General features: G+C 46.5%; 1 protein-coding gene across 8 annotated transcripts in view; it reads left to right on the plus strand.

Moving 5' to 3' along the window:
• Nucleotides 1–23,884, plus strand: part of SNX30 (sorting nexin family member 30) — a 94,554-nt gene that overhangs the window by 45,401 nt on the left and 25,269 nt on the right. For 7 of the 8 annotated variants that reach the window (XR_013336465.1, XR_013336466.1, XM_077769883.1 and 4 more), the window contains 2 exons: nucleotides 12,511–12,597; nucleotides 22,511–22,663. Coding sequence is in view for 6 of the 8 variants with exons in the window: in XM_077769883.1 (XP_077626009.1) it covers nucleotides 12,511–12,597; nucleotides 22,511–22,663 (240 nt within the window). In the remaining 2 variants the exon portion in view is untranslated. Of the gene's footprint in view, nucleotides 1–12,510; nucleotides 12,598–12,831; nucleotides 13,976–22,510; nucleotides 22,664–23,884 lie in introns of those variants that run through there. The other variant, XM_077769884.1, reaches the window with a different exon arrangement.

The following is a 23,884-nucleotide window of genomic DNA, read 5'->3' on the forward strand; positions in this document are numbered from 1 at the left end:
GCTTAACCGGCTAAGCCCCCCAGGCGCCCCTTTTTTTTTTTTTTTTTTTGTAGTCATTTTCAAAAAGTAATTATTGCCTCTTTACACGTGGCATAGGTTTCCTTCTTCATAGGTGGGCGGGATCACACATATGGACTGGCATATAAATAGAACACATGGCAAACCAAGTATGTGAATTAAATGAAGAAAAAGAGTGTGGAAGAAACTCTTAATGTTCTCTGAGAGTTCATGGAGGTATAACATCGACTAAATAAGAAATGGAAAAAGAATAATTGGATAATTAGAGCCCTTGGAAATTAAAATCTGATTTGCTGAGAGGAAATTGAGGAGTAAAGTCGAAAAATGAGGTTGAGGAAATCTTAGAAAGTAAAGTAAGGAAACCAAGTAGTTGGAAAGTAGAACAAAAATGTGAAAATACTGAAAATGTGAAAGAATAAGAGACATTGAGGATTGATCTCAAAGGTTCAACACTTATCTGAGAAGAGTTCCTAACTGAGAGAACAGAGGAGGCTGGTTATTATGAAAAGAAATTATGAAAGAAATAATACAAGAAAATCTTCCAAAGCTGAAGGATGTGAGTTTTCATATTAAAAGGACATGCTGGGGTACCTGGGTGGCTCAGTCAGTTGGGCGTCCGACTTCGGTTCAGGTCATGATCTCACGGTGCATGGATTCATGCCCTGCATCAGGCTCTGTGCTGACAGCTGGCTCAGAGCCTGGAGCCTNATTTTAAAAGCTTTTAAAGAAAAAGGGAGAGGAAGGTAATGTACAAATGGAATAAGAATCAGAATAGCTTTGATCTAATTGCAAGGGACAAGAAAAGACAGAGGAGCTGTGAGGACAGTGATTTCCAGCCTCAGATTCTACATGCAGAATCAGGATGGGGTCAGATGCTTTAATGCCCACCCTAGTAACTACCCCAGCCTGTAATTAACCCAGTTTGAGAGCACAGCTACAGGGACCCCTGCAGTGTGGCATCAGTTAGACAAAAGGGTCAGGCTTCCTAACCAACAGAAAAGGACACGTTGCTCTGTGTTGAACATCCCAAGTAGCCCCCTACCTCCTTCCCAGTGGAGATCCTTGATTTATTGATCTGTCTTTGAGGCAGATCTAGGACATCCCTTTAAGAGAGGATTGACAAGAATCTCTTGAGAGAAACTTATCAGGCAACTTTGGGTTGTAAAAATGGAAACCTAGAAAGATCATGGCAATATGAAAATATTCCATACCTTAAAAAGGGGAACAAAAGGTGATAAATAGTTAAAAAATTTTATAATAACCCCTTGTTATGGAAAATTTCAAGCATATGTATAGAACCATACGTATAGAACCCATTACCCACGTTCCATTTTGTTTCATCAGGTATGAACCTTTTAAGATTCTTGATACATGTTACATTGTGGACAATGGAAACATTCTGCTAGAATGAATCACTGTCTCATGTATACTCTGTATAAAACTGCTAATGAGACACTTTCAAAGACAGGATTGGTCTGGATCTCACAGTGGGCAGGGAAATGATACGAATTGCCTTATCCATAAGGTGGAAATGATGGTGGGTATGGTGATGATAAGGATAAAACTCACATGTGACATGATTAGCCCGAGACGGTTTTGTTGGTAATTATTGGAACTGAGGATGAAAACCATGACTCTTGACTGCACAAATTTCCTACTCATTTTTCTCTATTGCATTTTTTTAATGAGACATACACATTGCATGTTTAATTCTAACTTTCATTATAACTTCCAGGTATAAGTAATAAATAAGTCACGGGCTGTCATGCACAGCATGGTTACCATAGTTGTTAATACGGTACTGTAGATTTGGAAGTTGCTAGGAGAGTAGATCTTAAAAGTTCTTCTCAAAGGCAAATTTAGAGCCATCTGTGGTGATGGATGTTAACTAGTCTTATGTGGGGATCATTTCACAATACATACAAATATCAAATCATTATGTTGTACACCTGAAACTAATATAATGTTATGTGTCAGTTATATCTCAAAAAAAGACATCCTGATTGCTTAAAATGAGCCAGAATATTTTGCCTTACTTGTAAAGTTAATAGTATCTGTTTTTGTAGACAAAAATAAAATTTTACAATCCCCGACTTATCTTTGAATTTGTCTTTTATAGACACATCCTCCATCAAAAATCCTCCCTTAACCTTGCTGGACTGAAAATCTGATGCATAGGCAGTCCTGGGATATTACAACACAAATTACTTTGTTCTTGCATGTGGCAAGTATGTTAGTACTTAATATATATTTGTACTTGAAGGAGGATTTCACATTGTCATTTAGCAGAGGTTTATCTGGTGTCTTTATTAGAATATTATTATACAGTGAGACATAAGCTTATGTGAGTAATTGAAGTTCTATCTCAGAGAAACCCTTGTTTGTTTGCTCTCTTTCTTCACCCCGTGAATGAGGCATGTGTATTGAGTTTCTTATTCACTGAGCCTGAAAACACATTAATCAGGTTACTCGGGCTGGGAGAATGGGAGTAGATACAGTGTTTTCTGGGAAGGGAAGAGGAAGGAAGAAGTGTTGACTGGAGGTCTCTGAAACCTTAGCTCTGCCCCATTGGTGAGCTGAGCTAAGCCCAGTTAGAAAGAGACGAGGTCAGCGGCTCCCTTTCTTTCCAATAGGAAAATATCTCTGCAGAGAGGTCTGGGTAAGGCAGAAGTAACTTGATGACAATGCCATGGCTACGTGGGCTCATGATCTCCAGCATTTACTCCGTTAGGGCTAGACCAACACTCAGCTATTTCAAACTCCTAAGGATTGTCAAGGTTCATGTGGCCAAGTCTGAGGACACTGGGAGAAGGGGATAGGTGTCTTAAGTGGCTCCCTTGACTTTGTCTCATAATCTCACTGCTCTTTAAGAATTCTTAGCTTGATTATTTTTAAAGTTCATTTATTTATTTTTGAGCGAGAGAGCACCACAGCAAGCATGGATGAGGGGCAGGAGACAGGGAAAGAGAGAATCCCAAGCAGGCTCTCCACTGTCAGTGCAGAGCCCAATGCAGGGCCTGAACTCATGAACCATGAGATCATGACCTGAGCCGAAATCAAGAGTTTGTTGCTTAACCAACTGAGCCACCCAGGTGCCCCTCGTAGCTTAATTTTATTCCTCTGAGAGAGTTATGTATTTCCATTTCTAAAATAACTTTGTGATTTGGGGGATAAGGGGGATAGACTTTGCTATTCGGCATGAAAACTAAACACAGAGTAGAGAGCTTGCTGAAGGCCTGGCTGTGACGTGTTTGGGATCAACTACTGGATGGTCTTTAGGACTGAGCAAGTCCTCCCAGTTTCATCAGTCTCTTTCTTTATGACCTTGAGTGGATCAAAGTGAGTATTCGTCCTCATCTTTTGGAGCCAGGGCCTTAGGAATTTGAAGTAGCTGTGGGTCAGCTGAGCCCCACATGGAGAAAATGCTGGAGATAATTGAAGCCCTCTCCTAATGGGGCTAAGGTTAAGGCTCCTCTCTGAGGTTGAAAAGGTCTGTGGGATCATCTTCTCTCTCTTGCTCATCTTATAGATGAAGGAATAGAACCCCACTTGGTAAATCTTTCCTCTGTTCTGTGGCCACAGTTCTAATGAACAGTCACCTGGTACCTGTGTCTTTACTATTGGCCAAGAAGCAAACCAGATCAGTTCCTGCTTTTCAAGGCTGAGACTCAAATAGTCTCTCTTTAAATGCACTGTGGCTGAGTACATTCTGTTCCTTTGGAGGTGGAAAGAAAGTACAGAAAAGGTGGCATTGTTATCAGGCCGTGTGGAACAGATGGACAATGTTCAGTGAACAATGAGGACAGCTTGTACTAGAAAGACAGTTGAAGTCATGTATTTCAAGGATGCTGAGGAAAGATAGTGAACAGTGTGTAAGAGGGAGGGGTACCAAAGTTACCCTCAGGTGCAAGACTTAAGTTAAACACTCTGAAGATATGTGCAGGTGAGCCCTTATATGGGATTTCACTTCCTATAGACTACGTGTGTGTAAAATATAATTAGGATAGTGATAGGCTAGGAGAGAGCATCTTAGAGTCCTTACCAGATTTTGGGCAGTGCCTTTTGAGTACTGGCATCCTTATGACCAGGACATGGGTAGGAGAAACTTTAAGAAGGGTAGGGTAGAATCATCTTACTTCCCACTGCCTTGTTCATAGAAAAGCAGTCAGCAAACATTTAACTGAATTTGACATGGCAGTTTGAAACATTAATAAATCTGTAACTATCATGTATCTTGTTATTTTTAAGAGATGGGTTTATCAACAAGTCAAGGAGCATGCTTATCTCAACAGTCTTGCGAGTGACAAGGGTGGAGTGAGGGTCAGAAGAGAATGGTAAGGAACAGACACATGGAGGAGGTGGCCTTCAGTGGAGACTTGAGTAACATGTAGGAGTTAGCTGGGCAAGGACCACAGACCATTTTAGGCAGGAGGAGTAGCCGGTACTCTAGGTCCTAAAGGAACAAAGGTCCTAAAGCAGAAATGAGCTTGGTGGTCTTTGCAGATCAGAAAGGCCAGCGTGAGTGGAGTCTAGTGAACAAGGAAGCAAGTGGGGAGGAGGCAAGGTCGAAGAGATAGATAGGTAGGGGCCAGGACACGTATAGCAGTGGCTTCTTAAAGGCCATGATTGGCAAGAGTCTGGGTTTTTAATCTTAGGAACAAAAGGGAAGGCATTTGGATTTATGTAGGGAAATGATAGGATACAATTTTTACTTTAAGCAGACAGCCAGTGTTACAATGTGGAGAGAAGGTTGTAGGGAATGACAGTGGAGGCGAGGAGGCATTCAGGAGACCGTCACAGAGACCCATGTGGCTGATAACTATGGTGGTAGAGCTTGGGCTACAGGGGGACTTGGGTAGATTTTGAATGAAAGGCCAACCAGACTTGCTGCAGTACTAATATGAAGTAAGAAAAGGAAGGATTGGTGATGACCTCTAAGTTTTTGGCTTTAGCGACTGGGTGGGCAGTGGTTACTATTCTTTGGAATGGGGAAGTTCAGGGCAGAACAGATTGGGCAGTCAGGAACCAAATTGTTTTGGCCATATTGAGTTCAAAAATGCCTGTTAGTCATTAAAGTAGAGATGTTATGGCAATTGGTTATGAGTTTAGTTAGGGGAGTCATTTGTTAATAGATGGTGTTTAAATCCATGGGAGGGGAGTAGACCATCTAGTGAGATGAGCTCCAGATGAATAGTCTAGGCATGGCCCTGAGGCATGACAATATTTAGTGGCCTAGTACCTAATTAGGAGGCGGAACAAGTGGTAAAGGAGACTCAGAGGATTGTAGTGTAGTAGAAGAAAAAAAGTAGAGGAAGCCAAGAGAAATGTTTTTAGAAGAAGCATGATCAATAGTGACCATTGTATGCAATAATATATGGAGGTCATGGTGATCATGATTAGAAGTGTGAGATGTAGATGCAGAAGTTTGGTTGTTGTTTTTATATATATATATATAGTTTATTTATTTTTGAGACAGAGAGTGAGAGAGCATGAGTGGGAGAGGGGAAGAGAGAGGGGGAGACACAGAATCTGAAACAGGCTCCAGGCTCTGAGCTGGCTGTCAGCATAGAGCCTGATGCGGGGCTCGAACCTACAAACTGTGAGATCTGACTTGAGCTGAAGTTGGACACTTAACCAACTGAGCCACCCAGTGCCCCAAGAAGTTTGGTTTTAAAGACAGAGTTTCTCTTCGAGTTGGAGATACTTTGAACAATGTTCCAAGATAGCTTTTATCAAACGTCAGTTTTTTGTGTGTTTTCCCAGCCTGCCTACCTTTTTCCCTACAAGCCACAAGGTGGAGCTAATGAGTCAAGTGATTAGGCTTTAAGTTTAGCCACTCTAGTGCTTTTGGGTTGGGGGGATGGGTTAAATGGGTGATGGACATTAAGGAAGGCACTTTTTGGGATAAGCACTGGGTGCCATATGTAAGAGATAAATCACTGGGTTCTATTCCTGAAGCTAAGACCACACTGCATGTTAACTAACTTGAATAAAGAAAAAAAAAATAAAGAAAAAGAAAACAAGGACAGAGATTTTTTTGGAAAATTGAGTCAGGGGGAGAAAGGTCCTTTTTCCTAAACAAAAGTAATTATACATTGAGAGCCTAATTTCTTGAAAATATGAAGAAGCAGGATATAGAAATGTACATGATCTCAAATGTTTTAAAAAGTTAGAAAAATATGTAAAAATTAAGAATCTGAGATTCCCAGGGATGGCAGACTAAATATATAAACTTCTTTTTCATGAGACCTCACCAAGATAACAATAGAATGTTTTTGTCTTGTTTGAAGTACAAGTCTGCAAAGATAAAAAGCAGCAGAGGAGGAAATAGTAGCAGTGCAGTGGGGACTGGAAAGCAAATTGCGAAGTGATCAGGGACTCAGGTGCCTCAAAAAAGCTGCCTTTGAAGCTGTATGGGGAAACAACTAAGAAGCCACCTGGTTTACACCGTAGAATCCTTCACAAAGGTTGAGAATTGGCAGCACCAAGTAGGTTCCTCTGGGGTTGGGGGAGAGAGAGCTGAAGAGAAAAATTAGTCAGGAATCTGTTTAAGAAGTTAGAGCTTCTAGTTCTGACCTTCTTCCTCACACGGGAGTGACTGTCCCTTCTGTACTCTGCTAGAACTGGAGGCATATTCTCTGGAGGGTAAAACAGCCTCTGGACACAGGGACCCCAGGCACTGTTGAGGACAGGGGCTAAAATCCTAAAATCAGGTTGTTAAGTAAAAGATTAGCAAATGTTGAGACTTCAGTCATCTTCTTCTGCTTGGCTCTCAGCCTTAAATCTTCCCTGCAAGAATTAGAAGAGCCTCTTCTAGAAAATCTAAACAAACCAAGAAAAGAGACTTGAAGATACTGATATTGGGGAAGGTTCCTCAATGAAATGACCTAGCAGCATCCCTGTAGAGAATTGTCAACAAGTCCTCGACATGCAGAGAGCTTTCAGTCAGGTTTTTAGTGTTTCCCTATTGGATGAGTGGGCAGACAAAGTCACTGAATATTTAAGAGAAAGTTCTAATATGAATATCGAGTAAAAACAAATAAAAAAAATATTACTGAGTGAAACATCATAGAGGGAGCAGAAAATTTCCAGGAAAAAAAATCAATATCTTCAGAAAGAGATGTCACAACCATAAAACAAGAATTTTTTTAGTATCTAGAGAACAAAGAGCTCATGGAAATTAAAACCATGATAGAAGGTAAAAAAAAAATTAAAAGAGTTAGAAGAAAAAGTTAAGGAAGTCACCTGTAAAGTGAAGCAAAAAGATAGATGGAGAATTTGAGAGAAAAAAAAAATAGGAAAATGAGAGGACCGGAGACCTCAGTACCTACCTTCTGAATAACAAGAGTGCCATGAAGAGAAAACAGAAATGGGAAGCATCAAAGAAGTCATTCAAGAGAACAAACTAGAGAGTGAAGACAAAATACGTTACCAGTTATGCATAGAGGATGAGATTTCCCCCTCTTTTGTGTTTTTTTTTATATTCCAAATTTCCTGTAACAAATACCTCTTCTTAATTAAAAAAAATTAACTTTTGTAACAAATATCTCTTAAACTAGGGGCAAATATGTGGTTTCAATATTACCTACATGGCCTAGAAAAGTTAACTCATAGGTGATCCATTTTCAATAAAATGAATGTGTCACAAGAGCATGTCAAGAAGGGCCCCCTAAGTTCAATCATTTAATCAGGAATTATGTCACTAGGACCAAGGTCAGACTCCTCTTCCTGTCTGCAAGCAAATGCTCTCCTAGAAGGCCACCCAAAAACAAGCTACAGGACTGTGTTGGGTATTTGATTTTTATTCCCATTCAAGCATCTTTCTTTATTACAGAACACTCATTATTCTACTTGAATCCCCCTTGGTTGGGGGGATGTTCTTTTGGGTCACCAGCCACTGGCATATCACAGTATGAACCATTCTGCTCTGCAGTTCTCTACGTGTGGCCGAGCAGTCCTCACTGCTTTCATCTGCTTCCTCAACCCTGCATCCTAATGTCCCTCTTACAAAAAGATTTGAAGCTTAAAAACCTTCCGGACTTGAGGAGGCTTTTTGGTAGTTACTGACCTTTTGTGTTGGGAGCTGTTTTTGCACCACCTCTTCCTCCTCCCACAAGTTTGTGAGCCCACAGCCTCACCAGCCAGAGACCTGAGCATGAGCTCTGGGGGTGGAGCTGGAATGCTGAGCTTTCCAGTTGATCCTGACCATTGCGTTATTTTCTTGGAAAAAATCCAGTACAGAGACTGAACACCAAACCACAGAATGTATCTGTGATTTAACTTCCAGACACTGTTGTCATTGTAGTTCCCTGGTTATTATTAGCTTGTTATTAACATTTTGGATGACTGGTATTATGTATCCATTGTTTAACTTTTTTATTACGGAAAAACTGAAACATCCAAAAGTAGACTGGAAGCATAACACTCCCCCACAGATCCATCGGCTTGCTCCAGCAGTTACCCACACATGGTCCATCTCGTCTGAGCTCTGTGCCCACCTGCTCTCCACCCCTTGGATTATTTTATTTTATTTCATCTTACCTTATTAAGTTTTATTTTGAGAGAGAGAGTGTGTGCATGCACAAGCAAGGGAGGGGCAGAGAGAGAGAAAGGGGGAGAGAGAGAGAATCCTAAGCAGGCTCTATGCTATCAGCACAGAGCCGGATGCGGGGCTCAATCTCACCAACCGTGAGATCATGACCTGAGCCTAAACCAAGAGTCTGACACTTAATTGACTGAGCCACCCAGGTGCCCCCCTTGGATTATTATTATCTTTTTTTTTTTACGTTTGTTTATTTTTTGAGAGGGAGACAGACCATGAGTAGGGCAGGGGCAGAGAGAGGGGAAGACTCAGAATCAGAAGCAGGCTCCAGGCTCTGAGCTGTTCAGAGCCCAACACGGGGCTCAAATCCATGAACCTTGAGATCTTGACCTGAGACCAACTCAGGCATTCAACCGACTAAGCCACCCAGGCATCCCACCCCCTTGGATTATTTTAAAGCAAATTTCAGGCCTCAGAGCACTTCATACAAAAATATTTAGTGTATACATATGTCTAAAATACAAGTGTTCTTTTAAAAGAACCACATTATTGTTACACCCAAAATTTTTTTCTTAAGATTTCCTCAAATATCCAGTAAACCAAACAAACTGATAAACTCCAATGAATGGAGTGTTCATTCCCCAGTGTGTCAGGCACTGTTTTTGTAAGTGTTTTTCCAAATCATGATCCAAATAAAATCCATACTTTGCCTGATAGGTTTAAGTATTTAAAAAATCCCTCCTCATCTATTTTTCCTTGCAAATTATTTGTTAAAGAAATGGAGTCATTTTTTTTCTCTCTACATTTGAAAAGAAGGGTAGTGAACTACCAGATTACTAGAACCATTTCAAAATCACGATGAAGTGTTCTACATTAAGAAAAACCCACAGCATTTGAGAGAAATTTATTTCATGTCTGTTGAAACGTTGCCTTCTCCTTGAGGCTCTTCCTGAATGCCTTACGTCAATTCCATCATCCCCCAAATCCTTAGCATTTACATCCCACTGTCTTATTCTCTTTGTCTCCTCAGTGCTTGGCACTACCTCATTCACTCTATATTAATTTATTTTACCGTGTGATGTCTGCCTCCTTTCTAGAATGTGAGCTCCATGAAGGCAAGAGTTTTGTATGTGTTGTTCTCTGCTATGCCCCCAGCCCCTGGGTCATGAACGAAGACACATAAAGGCAGGGCAGAAACAGGGTGAGGATGGCTGTATAGGGGAAGGGCAGAGGGACGCAAAGTAGCAAAGTATCTCCATGCACTTCACCTTCGGATTTACGATATCCACTAGAATCAGAGACCCCTACAGAGTTCTCTGAGACGCCCAGATGATGAATATCTTTGCTTGTCACTCAGGGATGGAGGCACCTCTCTGGAGCTGGTGACTGGGCCCCTTGGCCCCTACAGTCTCAGGCCCCATCAACCACAGGGTGGTCTGACCAGTTTTAGCAACATAGCCTGTGCCATTTGGAGTACGAGGCTGCACCTCTCAGATCATCACCAACTAAGAGCAAAGATGCTTCCAACGAGGATGGTAGTCTTAGTTCAGCAGGATTCAAAACATGTTTCCCAACCCTGTAGTGTGGTTGGGATCACAGTCAGACCGGGAACCCCCACACTGTCCTGGAATACAGCAGGAGCTGCCTCAGTGAGTCCCCACTATACTGGGAGCTGTGTGGTGTCAACCCAGTCCCTCCGTTCTACCTTAATGTTCCTATCTCTAAAATGGGGATAATATCCTTTTACTTCTGTAGGGTCGTTGTGAGTCTTTTCTGCTGCCCAGTGAGGTGGGGGTGTTAGTGTGAATCCTCCAGCAGCCTGCCTGAGAAGGGAGCATTCTGGTCACTTCAGGTGACGTGAGCGTAGCAGTGGCCGAGGAGCCAGGGAGGGCCCAGGCTAACTAGGGAAGGAGTGTGGCTGAATCTGGAAGCCCCCTCACCTGCTTTAGGATAGGGACAGGAGATACATTTTGTCTGGTGTAGCTGTGTGGAGCCAACGTCTCTTGCCTTCCATCCCCTCCTAGGGGCCTTGACATCCTCAGCACAGAGTCTTGGGACAGAACAAGGGACAGGAAGCCCCACGCTGTGCTGACTGGATTCCAGCATGTTGTTCTGAGAGCATTTCCAGCTTCAGTTACGAGGTTCTTGCCACAGCTGACAGAGAGTATATCACTGGAAGAGCTCAACCCGTTCCTAGTCTGAGTATGCGCTTCGTCCAGGCACATCTGAGGTGTCCCATGACAGGGGTCCACGGCAGTGATGGGGATGCCAGCCGGCCCCTCCCTGCCACCCCGTCGTGCCTTGGGGACCACCCAAATGTCTCAGTGGACAGCACTGTGTGTCTGTTTGTCTTGGGTGGAGATTACGAGTTTTTATTACTGCTGGTACCAGACGAGTAGATTTAGAATATTTTCTGTGTTCTACGAAATCCAGAAAAGACCCCTAACTTTTTTGTGTTTTTACTTCATGTATCTATGTGCTGTCCAGTATGGCAGCCACTAGCCGTAGGTGGCTATTCTAGTTTAAATTCAAATCAGTTAAACACAAATTTAATCTAGTTCCTCAGTCAGATTTCAAGAGTTCAATCAGCAGATTATAGAAAGTTTCCAGCATTAGCAGAGAGGCGTGTCCAGCAGCACAGCAAACATTCCTCCTCAAAGCCTGGTGGGCGTGGGGAGGGAACTTGAGAGCGCTCAGGAGAAAGATGGGTGACAAACCAAAGATAAGCTGTTGCAAGTTTTACCTCGTGTTCTTCTCAAGGTAAAACACTTCTCAAAGGAGATACCTCAGGGGAAGACTTGAGTTTTCCTGTGTTGGCACATTCCATTAGAAGGTCCCCTCCCAGAGCGCACTCAACTATCAGCCACTCCTCACTCTTTATCTCATTATCAGAGACACAAGGTGCCCCCCGCTTAGCCAGGGAACGCACCTCCCTGACTCCATGCTCTGCTGGAGGGTGCCTATGGGAAAAGCATGAGATTAGAAACTTTCAGAGCACTTTGTGACTTCTGAGGTAGTAGGAAGGAAAATTCTTAATCATTCTTGATTTGCTGTTCATGCTTCTTAGACTCAAGGAAGAAAAAAGAAACCCTGGGAGAAACAGATGTTTTTCTGGAATGTGGGTTGCATCCTTTTCTGTCCTAGCTAGTGGGGTCTTAGTAGGAGAGCCAGAACCAGGTGAGGCAAAGGAGGTGCCCAGGGCACAGATTTAGGGAGATGCTGGGCTCAGGTGCCAACCTCACACTTACAGGAGCCCCGAGAGAGATTGTCTCCTTAAATTTTGCATTCCGGGCGCCTGGCTTGCCTCATCCTGGTCCTGACTAGGCTGGCTCTATTTGAGCTCATTTATCACTCACTCTAGACGATGCACCATGTGATTGTACATTAAAGCAGCTTTGTACTATGTCCACACCTCTTCCCTAGCTGGAACCCCTCAGGTAAGGGCTGTACCTGGTCCAGAGGGGTGGACAGATGAGTGGCTCATGGATCAATGAGGAAATCCATCCACCACGGATCTACTCGATGAATCAGAGTCCAGAACTCTCCTGACTTAGACTTTTCCGTGAACAGTTCAGAGAACGTCCTGCGTTGTCACCCACCAGGCTCCACAGCTGAGTCCTCTCTGCACATGGAGCAGCTGAACCCTCCATCAGCGTGGCTGAGGATGCGCACTGCTCTCCCTGCTTGTACTGGCCCAGAGCTTCGGTCACTGTCAGTATCAGGCTGTTACTGCACTGGAAAGCTCTGACAACAGTGCCACCCCTCCTCCACCCCACTTCCTCCGGAGTCCGTGCCACCACCCAGCAGCCAGACTGTCCTGGGAGCGCGCGGCTGGGCCTCCAGGGCACGCCACGATTTGGGGGAGGAATGGGGTCAAGAAGCACCTGCCTGGGGCTTGGAGGCTCCTCTGTGAACCCTGTGTTACATGCTTCCCCTCTCTCCTCCCGCAGAGCGTACTGAAGAAGAGGGACCAAGTGCAAGCAGAGTACGAAGCCAAACTAGAAGCCGTGGCCCTGAGGAAGGAAGACCGCCCCAAGGTCAGGGGAGCCCCTCAGGGAGGGCTGGGCTCCACAGGGCTGCAGTCGCCTCGCTGGCGCCGAGTGAAGCCTTGTCCCCAGATCCATACAGCTCAGGTGGTCAGTGCCAGCCGGGCTGTGTTCATGCTGTCCTTTTCCTGTTTGCTCTCTTCGATGTCTTATTTCTAGAAGTTTCTAATGTGCACTCGGGATTGAGTTTTCTGCTGTTTCCTGAGATTTTTTTTTTTTTTTAAGACTTTCAGCTTTACCCTTCAAAGGCAGTTCCTCTCTGAAAAATGGGACTGAGGAGAACAGGAAGAACAGTCTAGATCAGTATTCTCAAAAGTGTGGTTTGCTAACTCATCTGCAAGCTGTTGCCGATCCATGACAAGAAAGGTGCAGAAGCTAGAGTCAGCAGTTTTATAGAAATCTGACCCTTGTTGAATATTCAGCAGGAGTGTTGTCAAACTAGCTCACATGGAGCAAACTACACACTGGTTATGTATAGTAGGTCTACAGCTTTGTCGTATTGGGGGAAAAAAGCCACCGAACAGTGGTCCTTTACCACGAAGTTTAAGAAGCACTGATTGAGCTTATAAAAGATGCCCCCGGCTGCAGGGCTCTGGGTCTAGATAGAGGACCATTCTGTAAAATTGCATCTGTTGTTTTCGTCCCTGCCATGTGTTGCCTCCTCCCTCCCCCAGCCGGGATGAAAGAGAAGAGTAATAATAGCCGACATGCAAGTGCTTACGACGTGCTGAGCTCATTACATGATCTCACTTACTCCATACAACAGTCATGTGGTTTGGGTGCTGTTATTATTCCCATTTGAGAGATGAGCAAACCAAGGCCCACGACCTCACGCTAGCAAGGATGAGAGCCAGGGTGCAATCCTGCAGTCTGATCTTCGCACCTCGCCAGTTACCACAATGTCACTGTGTTCCTTTTTGTTTCCAATTGGAAGGTGTATTTGTTTTCTGAAAATGGGTTGGGTAGGGAATGTTATTAAAAAAAAATAAATAGCAGGGGCCCAGGGTTCCGGGAAGTAATTCATCAGAACTGTTTGTCTTCCTCTGCCTTGGTTCTTGCTGCTGCTGCTGCTACAGCCGAACTGAGATACCCTGGAAAGGACCCAGCTTTGGGAGTTGAAACTCAAACCTCAAAAATGCCACACCTGACTCCATAGAGTACTTTTTTTTTTTAAGTTTACATATTTATTTTGAGACAGAACACGTGAGTGAATGTGTAAGTGGGGGAGGGGCAGAGAGAGGGGGAGAGAAAGAGAAAAATCCCAAGTAGGCTCTGTGCAGTCCGTGTGGAGGCTGATGTAGGGCTCAGACTCACAAACTGTGAGATGATGACCTGAGCCGAAATCAAAAGTTGGACGCTTAACTGACTGAGCCCCTCAGGTACCCCCATAAAGTACCTTAAAAAATATATATATATATGTGTATATATCTATAAATTTCTTCACGTGATCACCGTAGCAGTCATCTGAGGCCCAGAGGGAGGGCACTGTTCTTTCCCCATTTCACGGGTGAGAAAAGAGCCACAAGGCCGTTTGATGAATTGCCCAGCTTCGTTGATGCCCAAGGTCTTTATCTCGTATGCAGCGGGCATACAATACATGTCTCTGGCATTGCTGCCGTGTCACCCGTGGTGTCTGCAGGAGAGTGAAGTCTGCATACAGCTGATGGAAGGTCAGACGATACGGAGAGGGACTCTTGTCACTGGCCCAGCGTGTGTAGCTGGGACCTGGCCAGAATGCTAGGCACATCCCTTCCACTCCTCTCCCCGCAGGCTGTTGGCCTGCTTCTGTCCTGGGCGTCGGGACCATGATGGGAATGCAGCTGTGTGCACAGCCAGCCCCCCCTCTTCCGCTACCTGTTCCTGCACTAGTTCCTAGCCATCCCTGTGGTGTTCTAGAATATGGTGCCATTTGCTGAGCCCGTGTCTCCATCTCATTTAAAGGAATGACATGAAATACTGTGTTTATAGATTTTGAAATTTCGTTCCAACAATTTAGCTTTCCAACAGAAATATAGAAGTCACTTTTCCTGGCTCGGGAGGGAGGGAGAGCTAGCACGTTCTGTCACTGGCCTAGTTTGGAAGCTGGAGACTCTGACTTTACAAGATGTCCTGACAGCATTCATCGCTGCTCACCACTGAATACAAGCTTTCTCAGAGGCTGGCTTGTCACTTAATCTCTGTTGAGCTCTGTACGGAACAGTTCCTTTGTAAAGACAGACGCCACAGGTTATGAATAAATGCTGACCTTGCCCTGGCTTGCTGGCCACCTAAAGGTCACAGCACCTTGGAGCCGACGGAGCCCAGGCAACAGCCGTTTCTGGCTCCCACGTCCCAGCGGCTATGGTGGCCCCCGTCTCGTGCTCTCCGCTCCTTGCGGGCCTAGGCGACTCCTCCTCCAGTGGGTGTCGAAATCTCGCTGTTGCTGTTTTCACCTTCCCAGGGCATCCCCCACATGACTCTTCTCTTGATGACAGGAGTTCTTAGAAGAAGGGGAAGGTTTCCCTCCAGTGAGACTGAGCAGGAGGCCTAAACACGCCCGCCTTCTCTCAGCACCCTGTGGGTGAGCTGTCTTGGTCTGCCCTCTTTCTGCTAGGACACCGAGCCATGCCAGTGCTAACTCTGCCCTTTTTTAGCAGCTGTGGTACTTACCAAGACAGGGACCGTCTGCCGCCGGGTGCAGATCTGGGGCAGCAGCTGGTTCGGTGGGTGGCAGAGGCCTCTGCTAGTGGAGAAGCGTTCACTAGAAAGAGCACAGGTTCCAGAGCTCTCAGAACCACCAGCACAGCGAACATTCCAGATGCGAGCGTGGCAGGTAGCGGGGGCTCTAGTTGGAAAGTACGGTGGGGGCAAGGAGACTTCTCCGCGTGGAGCTTCTACAGGCCTGTCGTTCTCAGGCCCTCTGGACGAGTGAGGAGAGACGTGCCTGATGTTTCCCCGTTCTCGCCATGGTGGCCGCCATCCCAGCCTGGGTTAGAAAGCCAGAGGTCACGTCAGCCACGGAAGAGCAGGACCCCGCCCCCTCCCTTACGTAACTCCCACGGCACCTTCTATAATGTGCCTGTTGCCGTTGTGGGAAGACGAACCGGGGCTCGGGGGAATGACGTAACAAACGTGCCAAAGCTAACAAGCGTGGAGCTGGGACTGGCCCTCAGAAGTGCCTGGCTTCGACGCTGGCCCCCTTCCCCCACTCCGGGGCTCCCAGCAAGCTTTGCTCCCTAGGTAGAGCTGCTGGCTTTTGTAAGCACGTGTAGATGAACACGAGCGGGAGGAGGGGGGAGGGGAGAGAATGTAGACCTTCTGTTGTGTCTTTGTTTCTGTGTGAGCTCCTTCCAGTCATCACACAGGTGAGCTTGTGGCTCCTCTGTCCTCAGTGCACCTGCTCTCTGCCCACCTGTGCACTCACGTCTTCCTCTTCATCTGCCCTTCTCTGAGCTTCGTTTCCGTGTGCGTGTGCGTTAAAGCATTCTTTCAGGGCACCAATGGCTTCCTATTTGCCCAGTTCTCAATCTTACACTGCCTCAGTGTTTCCTCAAGTTTTTTCCATCTCATGACTCATGTAGAAAATGAAAATATTTGTACAGTGCACAGAGATAAACAGAACAGGTTGCTTGAAATGAGATGACCAGCCTGGGACTCTGGCTTCCCAGAGGGCTGGGGGGTCCATGCTGCTTTGCGCACACCTCACCAACGAGGAAGCTCTGCCCCTCCTTCTCTCAGCAGCCCGTGGCCGGGAAGACAGCCGTCTTGAATCAGTTCCGTTATTGGTTCTGGATGCTTACCCATAGCAGCTTTGAGCCCCCTCTCCTCCAGATCTCAGGGTCATGTCTCCCTTACATAATCTTTAGGGACTTTACTAACCTGCTTTCATCCAGGGAGCAGATAATGTGACATCTCCAGGATGGAAACTTAGGGAGAGATTGCTCTTATAAGGGCCTAGAAATGCCTGGTACATGGGAGAGCTCAATTTTTTTTTTTAATGTTTATTTTTGAGACAGAGAAAGAGAGAGTGCAAGCAGGGGAGGGGCCAAGAGAGGGAGACACAGAATCTGAATTAGTCTCCAGGCTCTGAGCTGTCAGCACAGGGCCCGACATGGAGCTCAAACTCACAAATGGTGAGATCACTGCCTGAGCCAAAGTCGGCCACTTAACCAACTGAGCCACCCAGGCGCCCCTGGGAGAGCTCAATTTTTAAATGAGTGTTGAATGAATTTGCTTCCCACCCTGCTCCCCAACACACACAAATGCTTGAGCTCATCCCACATTACTCCTCTCCCGTCACTCCAACAACCCATGTTCTCTCATGGAAATTCTCATGAGAGAGAAGGAAGCCACTGTGACAAATGCAGTGTCAAATGCAACACTTAGAAGCATGATCTTTTAAAGTCCTACCTGGTGATTCTTTTCTGTTGTTGGTGTCTTGTGGTAAGTGACAGCCAACCATCAGCATCGGCTTTCACGATCTCCATGTCCTTCAGACACAAGCTAGCACAGCTCTAATGACACCTCAGTCAAAAAATTAAAACACTGAGATGAGCAATGCTGGGCATCCCTGGTCAGTAAACTGATGGTTACAAGGACACCATCCAGAAAGAGACAAAAGTGGGATGAACGGGAGCCGGAGTGTGTGGGCCAGCAGCCTTCCTCTTCATCAGGTTGGGCACCTTCAGTAGCTGGTCGCTTCAGACAGCTCATCCCAACTCCTGGTTCCTCTTTTCCACCCTCCCCTTCCCTCCTCCATCCTTGTGTTTCTCTGGGTCTGCTCACTGACTTCTTTCCTTTTTCTGTGCTCATCTTTCTTAGTATCCTTTGCTGATCCCTTCATTAACCCTACAGATTCAGGCTTCTCCATGAATTCCACCCTTTGACACCCCCCCAACCTCCTCTTTAATTTCCCCACATATTAAAATTTTTTTGAATCATGGCAAGATACACATAACCAAAATCACCGTCTTAACTGTTTTTAACTGTATAGTTCAGACTTGCTAAGTAAATCCACATTGCTGTGCAGTGGGTCTCCAGAACGCCTTTTTTTATCTTGAGGAACTGAAATTCTGTACCCATTTCATTAGTCCCCATTTCCCAGCCTCCCAGCCCCTGGCAACCATCATCATGCTTTCTGTCTCCAGGAGTTTGACCACTCTAGAACCTCTTATAAGTAGAAACGTATAATATTTGTTTGTATTCATAAATGGCTTATTTCACTCAGCAAAATGTCCTCATGGTTCATCCATGTTGTAGCATGTGTCAGATTTTCCATCCCCTTTAAGGCTGAAGAATATTCCACTGTATGTCTGTACCCCTTCTTGTTTATCCATCCACCTGCAGACAGATCTTGAGTTGCCTCCACCTTTGTCTATTGTCAGTAATACTGCAGTGGACGTGGGAGGACACATACTTCCGTGATACCCTGCTTTCAGCCTTCTGGGTATTCACCCCGAAGTGGAATAACCAGGGATGCCTGACTGCGTCAGTCAGTAGAGCATGCGACTCTTTTTTTTTTTTTTTAATGTTTTATTTATTTCTAGCAGAGAGAGAGAGAGACAGCGTGAGCAGGGGAGGGTCAGAGAGAGAGGGAGTCACAGACTGAAACAGGCTCCAGGCTCTGAGCTGGCAGTCAGCACAGAGCCCGACGTGGGGCCCGAACCCACGAACCGCGAGATCATGACCTAAGTGAAAGTTGGACGCTTAACCGACTAAGCCACCCAGGCGCCCCAGAGCATGCGACTCTTGATCTTGGAGTTGTGAGTTCCAGCCCCACGTGAGTGGAGAGATTACTTAAAAATAAAATCTTAGGGGCATATGGGTGGCTCATTCAGTTAAGTGTCCAATTCTTGATTTCGGCTCAGGTCATGATCTCACAGTTGTGAGATCGAGCCCCACGTTGGGCTCTGTGCTAAGTGTGGAGGCTGCTTGGGATTCTTTCTCTCCCTCTCTCTCTGCTCCTCCCTCTCTCTTTCTCTCTCTCTCTCAATAAACTTAAAAAAAATAAAAACAGAGGCTCCTGGATGGCTCAGTTGGTTAAGCGTCTGACTTCAGCTCAGGTCATGATCTCATGGTTCATGAGTTTGAGCCCCACATTGGGCTCTGTGCTGACAGCTCAGAGCCTGGGGCCTGCTTCAGATTCTGTGTCTTTGTCTCTCTCTCTCTGCCCGCCCCCTCCTTGCACTCTGTCTGTGTCTCAAAATTAAAATAAACAATAAAAAATATTTTTAAAATAGAAAATTAAAATTAAAAAATAAGATCTTCAAAAAAAAGAAGTCAAAATGATGGATCATATGGTGATTCTATTTTTAGTTTTTGAGGAAGTGTCCTACTAAAGTTCTACACGAGTGCAGGGTTCCGATTTCCTACATCTGGCCAACACTTGTTATTTTTTTGTTGTTGGTAGTAGCTATCTCCTGGATTTGAGGTGGTTCTCACTGTGGTTTTGATTTGCATTTCCCTAATGATTAGGGATGTGCAGCAATTTTTTAAAAGGGTCACTGGCCATTTGCAGATCTTCTTTGGATAAATATCTATTCAAGTCCTTTGCCCATATTCAGATTAGGTGGTTGCTGTGGTTGAGTTTTCTCAGCCCCCTCTTGTGGAGGGGGGGCTCACCCTTCCCACGGCTGTAGCTTCCTCCTTTTTCTGGTCCATGGATCTTGTCCTTTATCCTGAGCCCTATGATTCATTGTTGCCACCCTAGTCACCCAGACTGCAGATGCAGGCTCCTCTCTAACCTGTGTCTTCCTTCTCACGTGCAGTTGGTGGCCACATCTGTCAGCTGCGTCTCCACCAGGTTGGTCTCCCCTCCCCTCTCCTTTGTTGTTACAGCCGCCACCCTGCTTCCAGGGCACCCGGGGTGATCCCACGCCAATATATTTTGGTGTTGACTCATCTCCGATCTCTGGTGAAATCTCAGGGTGAGGTAACATGGGTGAAGAGTGGTGTAAAGGACGAAAGAATATATTTAATAATGTTTTATATTTGGAAAACAAAAAGGCAACCTTTTTCTATGAGACAGAATAAAGTTCATAATGTTCATTCTTGATGGAGGGGCTATGCACATGGTCAATTACCTTGTAAGAATAGCAATTTACAGTATTGATACCGATCAGAACGAAGCAGTATTTGGGGAGCATTTAACCTATACCAGGCACCAACTATTTTATGCATATTCTTTTCTTTAACCTTGTAACAACCTTCTAAGATGGTTGGTATTGTCCAGAAACAAGCTGAGGCATGAAGAGGCCCAACATCACTTACCTAGGAAGTGGTACATATGGTATTCAAACTCTGGAAGCCTGGCTCTAGAACTGTCTATATAGTTGGAGGAAGCACAGGCTTTTCTATTTTCCAAAAAAGGGGGCAGCTGACAAAACGTGGCCTCAGGAACCCAGCCTTCTCGTGTTCTTACTCTGCACCACGCCCTCCACCCCCACCCCTGCCACCATCTTGCCGGCTAGAGTTCTCTCTCTGTGCCTTTGCGGACACTGCGGCCGGTGAGCTATTCCTGAGGTGGGCCCAGGTGTTGCCTCCCCTCTCTCACCTGTACGCACCGTCACTCTGGAGTGCCGTCCTCGCACTGTCTCCTCAGCGGGATTGGTTCTTCAGGGAGGCCGGGTCCCTCCTCCAAGCTGCACTCGCTGTCCAGCGCCCCCTCAGCAGGCTTACCGCGCGGCTGAGTGAAGTGAAAGTACCAGTAACCTCTCATGCTGACGTCCAGGCACATTTAGTTCCTTCCCAGCTAAACCTTAAGCAACCTGAGATGACAGCCACCTACTGAGAGCGAAGCACCTGTGCCAAGCACAGAGCACGTTGTGAAAATGATGCATCCCACATATTTCCCAAATCGAGGCTCAGGAAATCATATTATCCAGAGCCATGGTTTTGACTCTTAATTTTTAAAAAAAATCTTTATTTATTTTGAGAAAGCAAGAGAGTGTGTGTGCATGAGCGGGGGCAGGGCAGAGAGAGAGAGAATCCCAAGCAGGCTCCACACTGTTAGCACAGAATCTGATGGAGGGACTCGAACCCATGCACCAAGAGATCATGACCTGAGCTGAAATCAAAAGTCAGATGCTTAACCGACAGCCACCAGCTGCCCCTTGACTCTTATTTTTTGTGGGTCATCCAGGGTTCCCATCTTCCAAACCGACCTGGGACCCTTTCCTAGGAAAGAACTCCTTTGGATCAGAGACCCTGGCCTCCCTCTTCTCAGCAGGCCCGACCAGGTTCTCTTTTTCAGAGCTTTGCTTCCCTCCTGTGCACAGCAGTTTTGCTAAGCAAACAGGAAGTGGCTCCAGGGAACTTGCACCTTGAGGCTTAAGTGAGCAGGAGCCAGGAGAGGAAAAAGGGAGATGGACTGTGGCTGCAGGACAGTGAGGCCCGGACACACGGGCTCCCCGGGCCTCCACTGAGGCTGGTTCACTGTGCGTTCCTGGGGAAGGCTCCGAAGAGGCAGAGTAGGGGCTCACTCGCTCTTCAGTTCCCCCTGAGGGGGGCAGCAAGTGACAGGCAAGGCAGCAGGGAAAGGCAGAGGGACTTCAGTCATGGCATCAGAAGAAAAAGTCAAGTCCTTTTTCTCTCTTCTTCTAGAACCTCAGCGCTTTGGAAAAGGCTTTTCTCCTTCTTCAAAGAAAAGTTCCTTACTCTTAAGTTGCCCAGGATGCCCCCCTCCGTCTTTCTTTCCAGCTCCTGCCTCCCCCAAGCTCTGACCCCATGCCGGGCTGGCGTGAAACCCCCGTCCCCCACTGCTCGTGTCCCTTGCTCCCGCTTCTGCAGCCATCTCCACACAGTCCGGTCCGTATGGCCCTCGGCACTTCTAGAAGCCCTGAATGTGTCCGGCTCCCTCAGCCTCTGCCTTCCCCTTATTGGTTTTTCTGGGTCTTCTAGTTGCCTATAAGGTGGGAATATGAAACTTCCCAGGTTCGTAGAGATTGACCCCTCATGACACCCCACAGCTTGGAGACATTTGGGGTCACAGGCCTCAGCACTCAGATGTACAAGGCCTCGTTTGTTGTCTGGAAGCATCTGACATGTGGGCATCTGACCCAGTTTTAGGTACGTCAGCCCCTGACCACCCTCAGGGTCGTGTGCAGCGGAGCCAGCTCCGTGCTTTGGGGACCCAAGTAGCCACAAGGCCCTCCGACTGTGTAGGGTGGATGAACTCACCAGGGCAAAGAAAAAGTCTAAACTTCCTTAAGAAAAACTTGAAATGGCCTGCTCTGTTTTTCTTCATGTTTCAGATTCTTTTGACACACATACGTGATTTTCCTCCTGTTTCCTCAGAATTACCTAACTTTAACTCATCGTTTTTGATTATCTGCTATCTGGGGGAGCAGAGACAGGTCTCTAGATTACTTGTAATGGGGGGGTTCAGAGGGAGACGTAGGCCGATAGTCTTATTGCAATTAATCCTGTGATGAACGAGGGGAGGCATTATCAAACGTCACAAGTAACGGGGGAGTTCCTGTGATATGGGAAAGCCTTTTCTGGTTCCATTACGGGACCGAGGAGAATAGCAGGACAGTGCCCAGTAAGTGCTGTACATTTGCCAGCTCTACACAATTTTACATACGGGTGGGTAAAAAGGAGGAACCAAGGATATCGGATTCTGAATTGCAGTGTTTCTTCTTCCTGTTTGTAAACGGGTGGGGGTGGGGTGTGTCCCCCATGAGTCTCTGTTGTGCTTGAATGGATTTGAAGATTTGGGTCAGGATGGCACTTTTTGGACTTCCTTCTTAGACCTGAAAACCCAAGGCTCTGCCTTCAGATAAACCAACCCCCCGCAACTAGCCGCCCGAGGAGGGGGTGTGTCTACGGCATTCAGTGTAGTGATTTGGCCTTTTGCAAGGGAGCTTGAGGCATGAGTCACCAAGTTCCACATACAGAACTCCTCTCTAATGCACCCCCCTTCCAGGTGCCGGCAGACGTTGAGAAATGTCAGGACCGGATGGAGTGTTTCAACGCTGATCTGAAAGCCGACATGGAGAGGTGGCAGAGCAGCAAGAGGCAGGACTTCCGGCAGCTGCTCATGGGAATGGCCGACAAGAACATCCAGTACTACGAGAAGGTAATGAGCGTGCCGGACCACGGCCCTCTCGATGAGGAAGCGCGTCTAAGAACCAGGGAGAGCCTTGTACGAGGGCCTGCCCAAAACCCAGCAGCGGCCGCCCCCACGTGTCCCTGCCCCACTGTGCGGGATGTGGTGGCGAGTTTGGAAGCAGAAGCCCCCGCCCACAGGGCGTTCACGTGCATACGTGGAAGGGGCAGTCCTTTTCTCCTGGGCCCTTTAGGCCTGGCGGCTAGCTGCTCCCCAGAGTCAGGAGGCCTGCAGTTGAGGGAGAGAGCGGGACCCAGAGTGCTACGGGGTCTCTCACTGAAAGCAAGCTCCTTGAGGCTCCCCGGGCTTCCTTACATGGGGGAGGGTCCGAGTCTAGTTTCTGCTCCAACCTCAGAGTCACCAAGGAAGGAAGTGTGGAGTCATTTTACCACTCTGCTCCTCAACTTGACCATAGGATGCCTCTCTCCTCCTACCTGCTCAGAACTCCTTCCCAAATGACTCAGGCCAAAGACCTGCCTCACCTGGAGCTCCTCCCACAGAAGGCCTTGTGCGGTTCTTCTGTCGTGCCCTTTATGTAAGAGATTGCTCAAGGGAGGATCATTTTGCTAAGGAGGGTGCTCTCAGGAGAGTGCTGGTCTTTAGGTTCTTAGCCCTTGACACGGATCTGGAATGAAAGGGGATTGCTATAGTGGAAAGAATACTCATTTTGGCCACTTACTAGCTATGTGTCTTAGACAAGTTATGTAACCACTCTGGGACTCATCTTCTCCATATGAAGCACGCACATGCATGCACATGCGCGTGTGTGTGAGAGAGAGAGAGAGGAAGAGAGAGAGAGAAGTAATAATCCTACCTCATGGAGTTGTGAGGACTAGCAATAGTGAATGTATGTAAGATACTTCCTTGATGAAACACAATAAATAGTTTCCTCCCCCTATTTTCCCTGTTGGGAGATCCAAGAGCGGCCCACACAAGCAAAAAGTCTGAGGTCGGTAAAGGAGAATGGGGTTTCCACCCACTCTGAGTCAGGTGACTGGCTCATGCCAACATCATTTACACCCTTGCGCAAGTCATCCCAGCACCTGGAGCAAATCTTCCTCTTGGCTGAGGCCCTACAGCCCCTGAAGGCTTGCAGCTCACTGCCTTTTCTGCTTCTTGAAGGGAAAGAAGTTCTGTCAGTGAACACATGCCCACTCACCAGCTATGGGCTTTACGGACAGTGTGTTAAGG

The sequence above is a fragment of the Crocuta crocuta genome, unplaced genomic scaffold (assembly GCF_008692635.1).
Source record: "Crocuta crocuta isolate KB4526 unplaced genomic scaffold, BGI_CrCroc_1.0 scaffold95, whole genome shotgun sequence".
Lineage (NCBI taxonomy): Eukaryota > Metazoa > Chordata > Mammalia > Carnivora > Hyaenidae > Crocuta > Crocuta crocuta.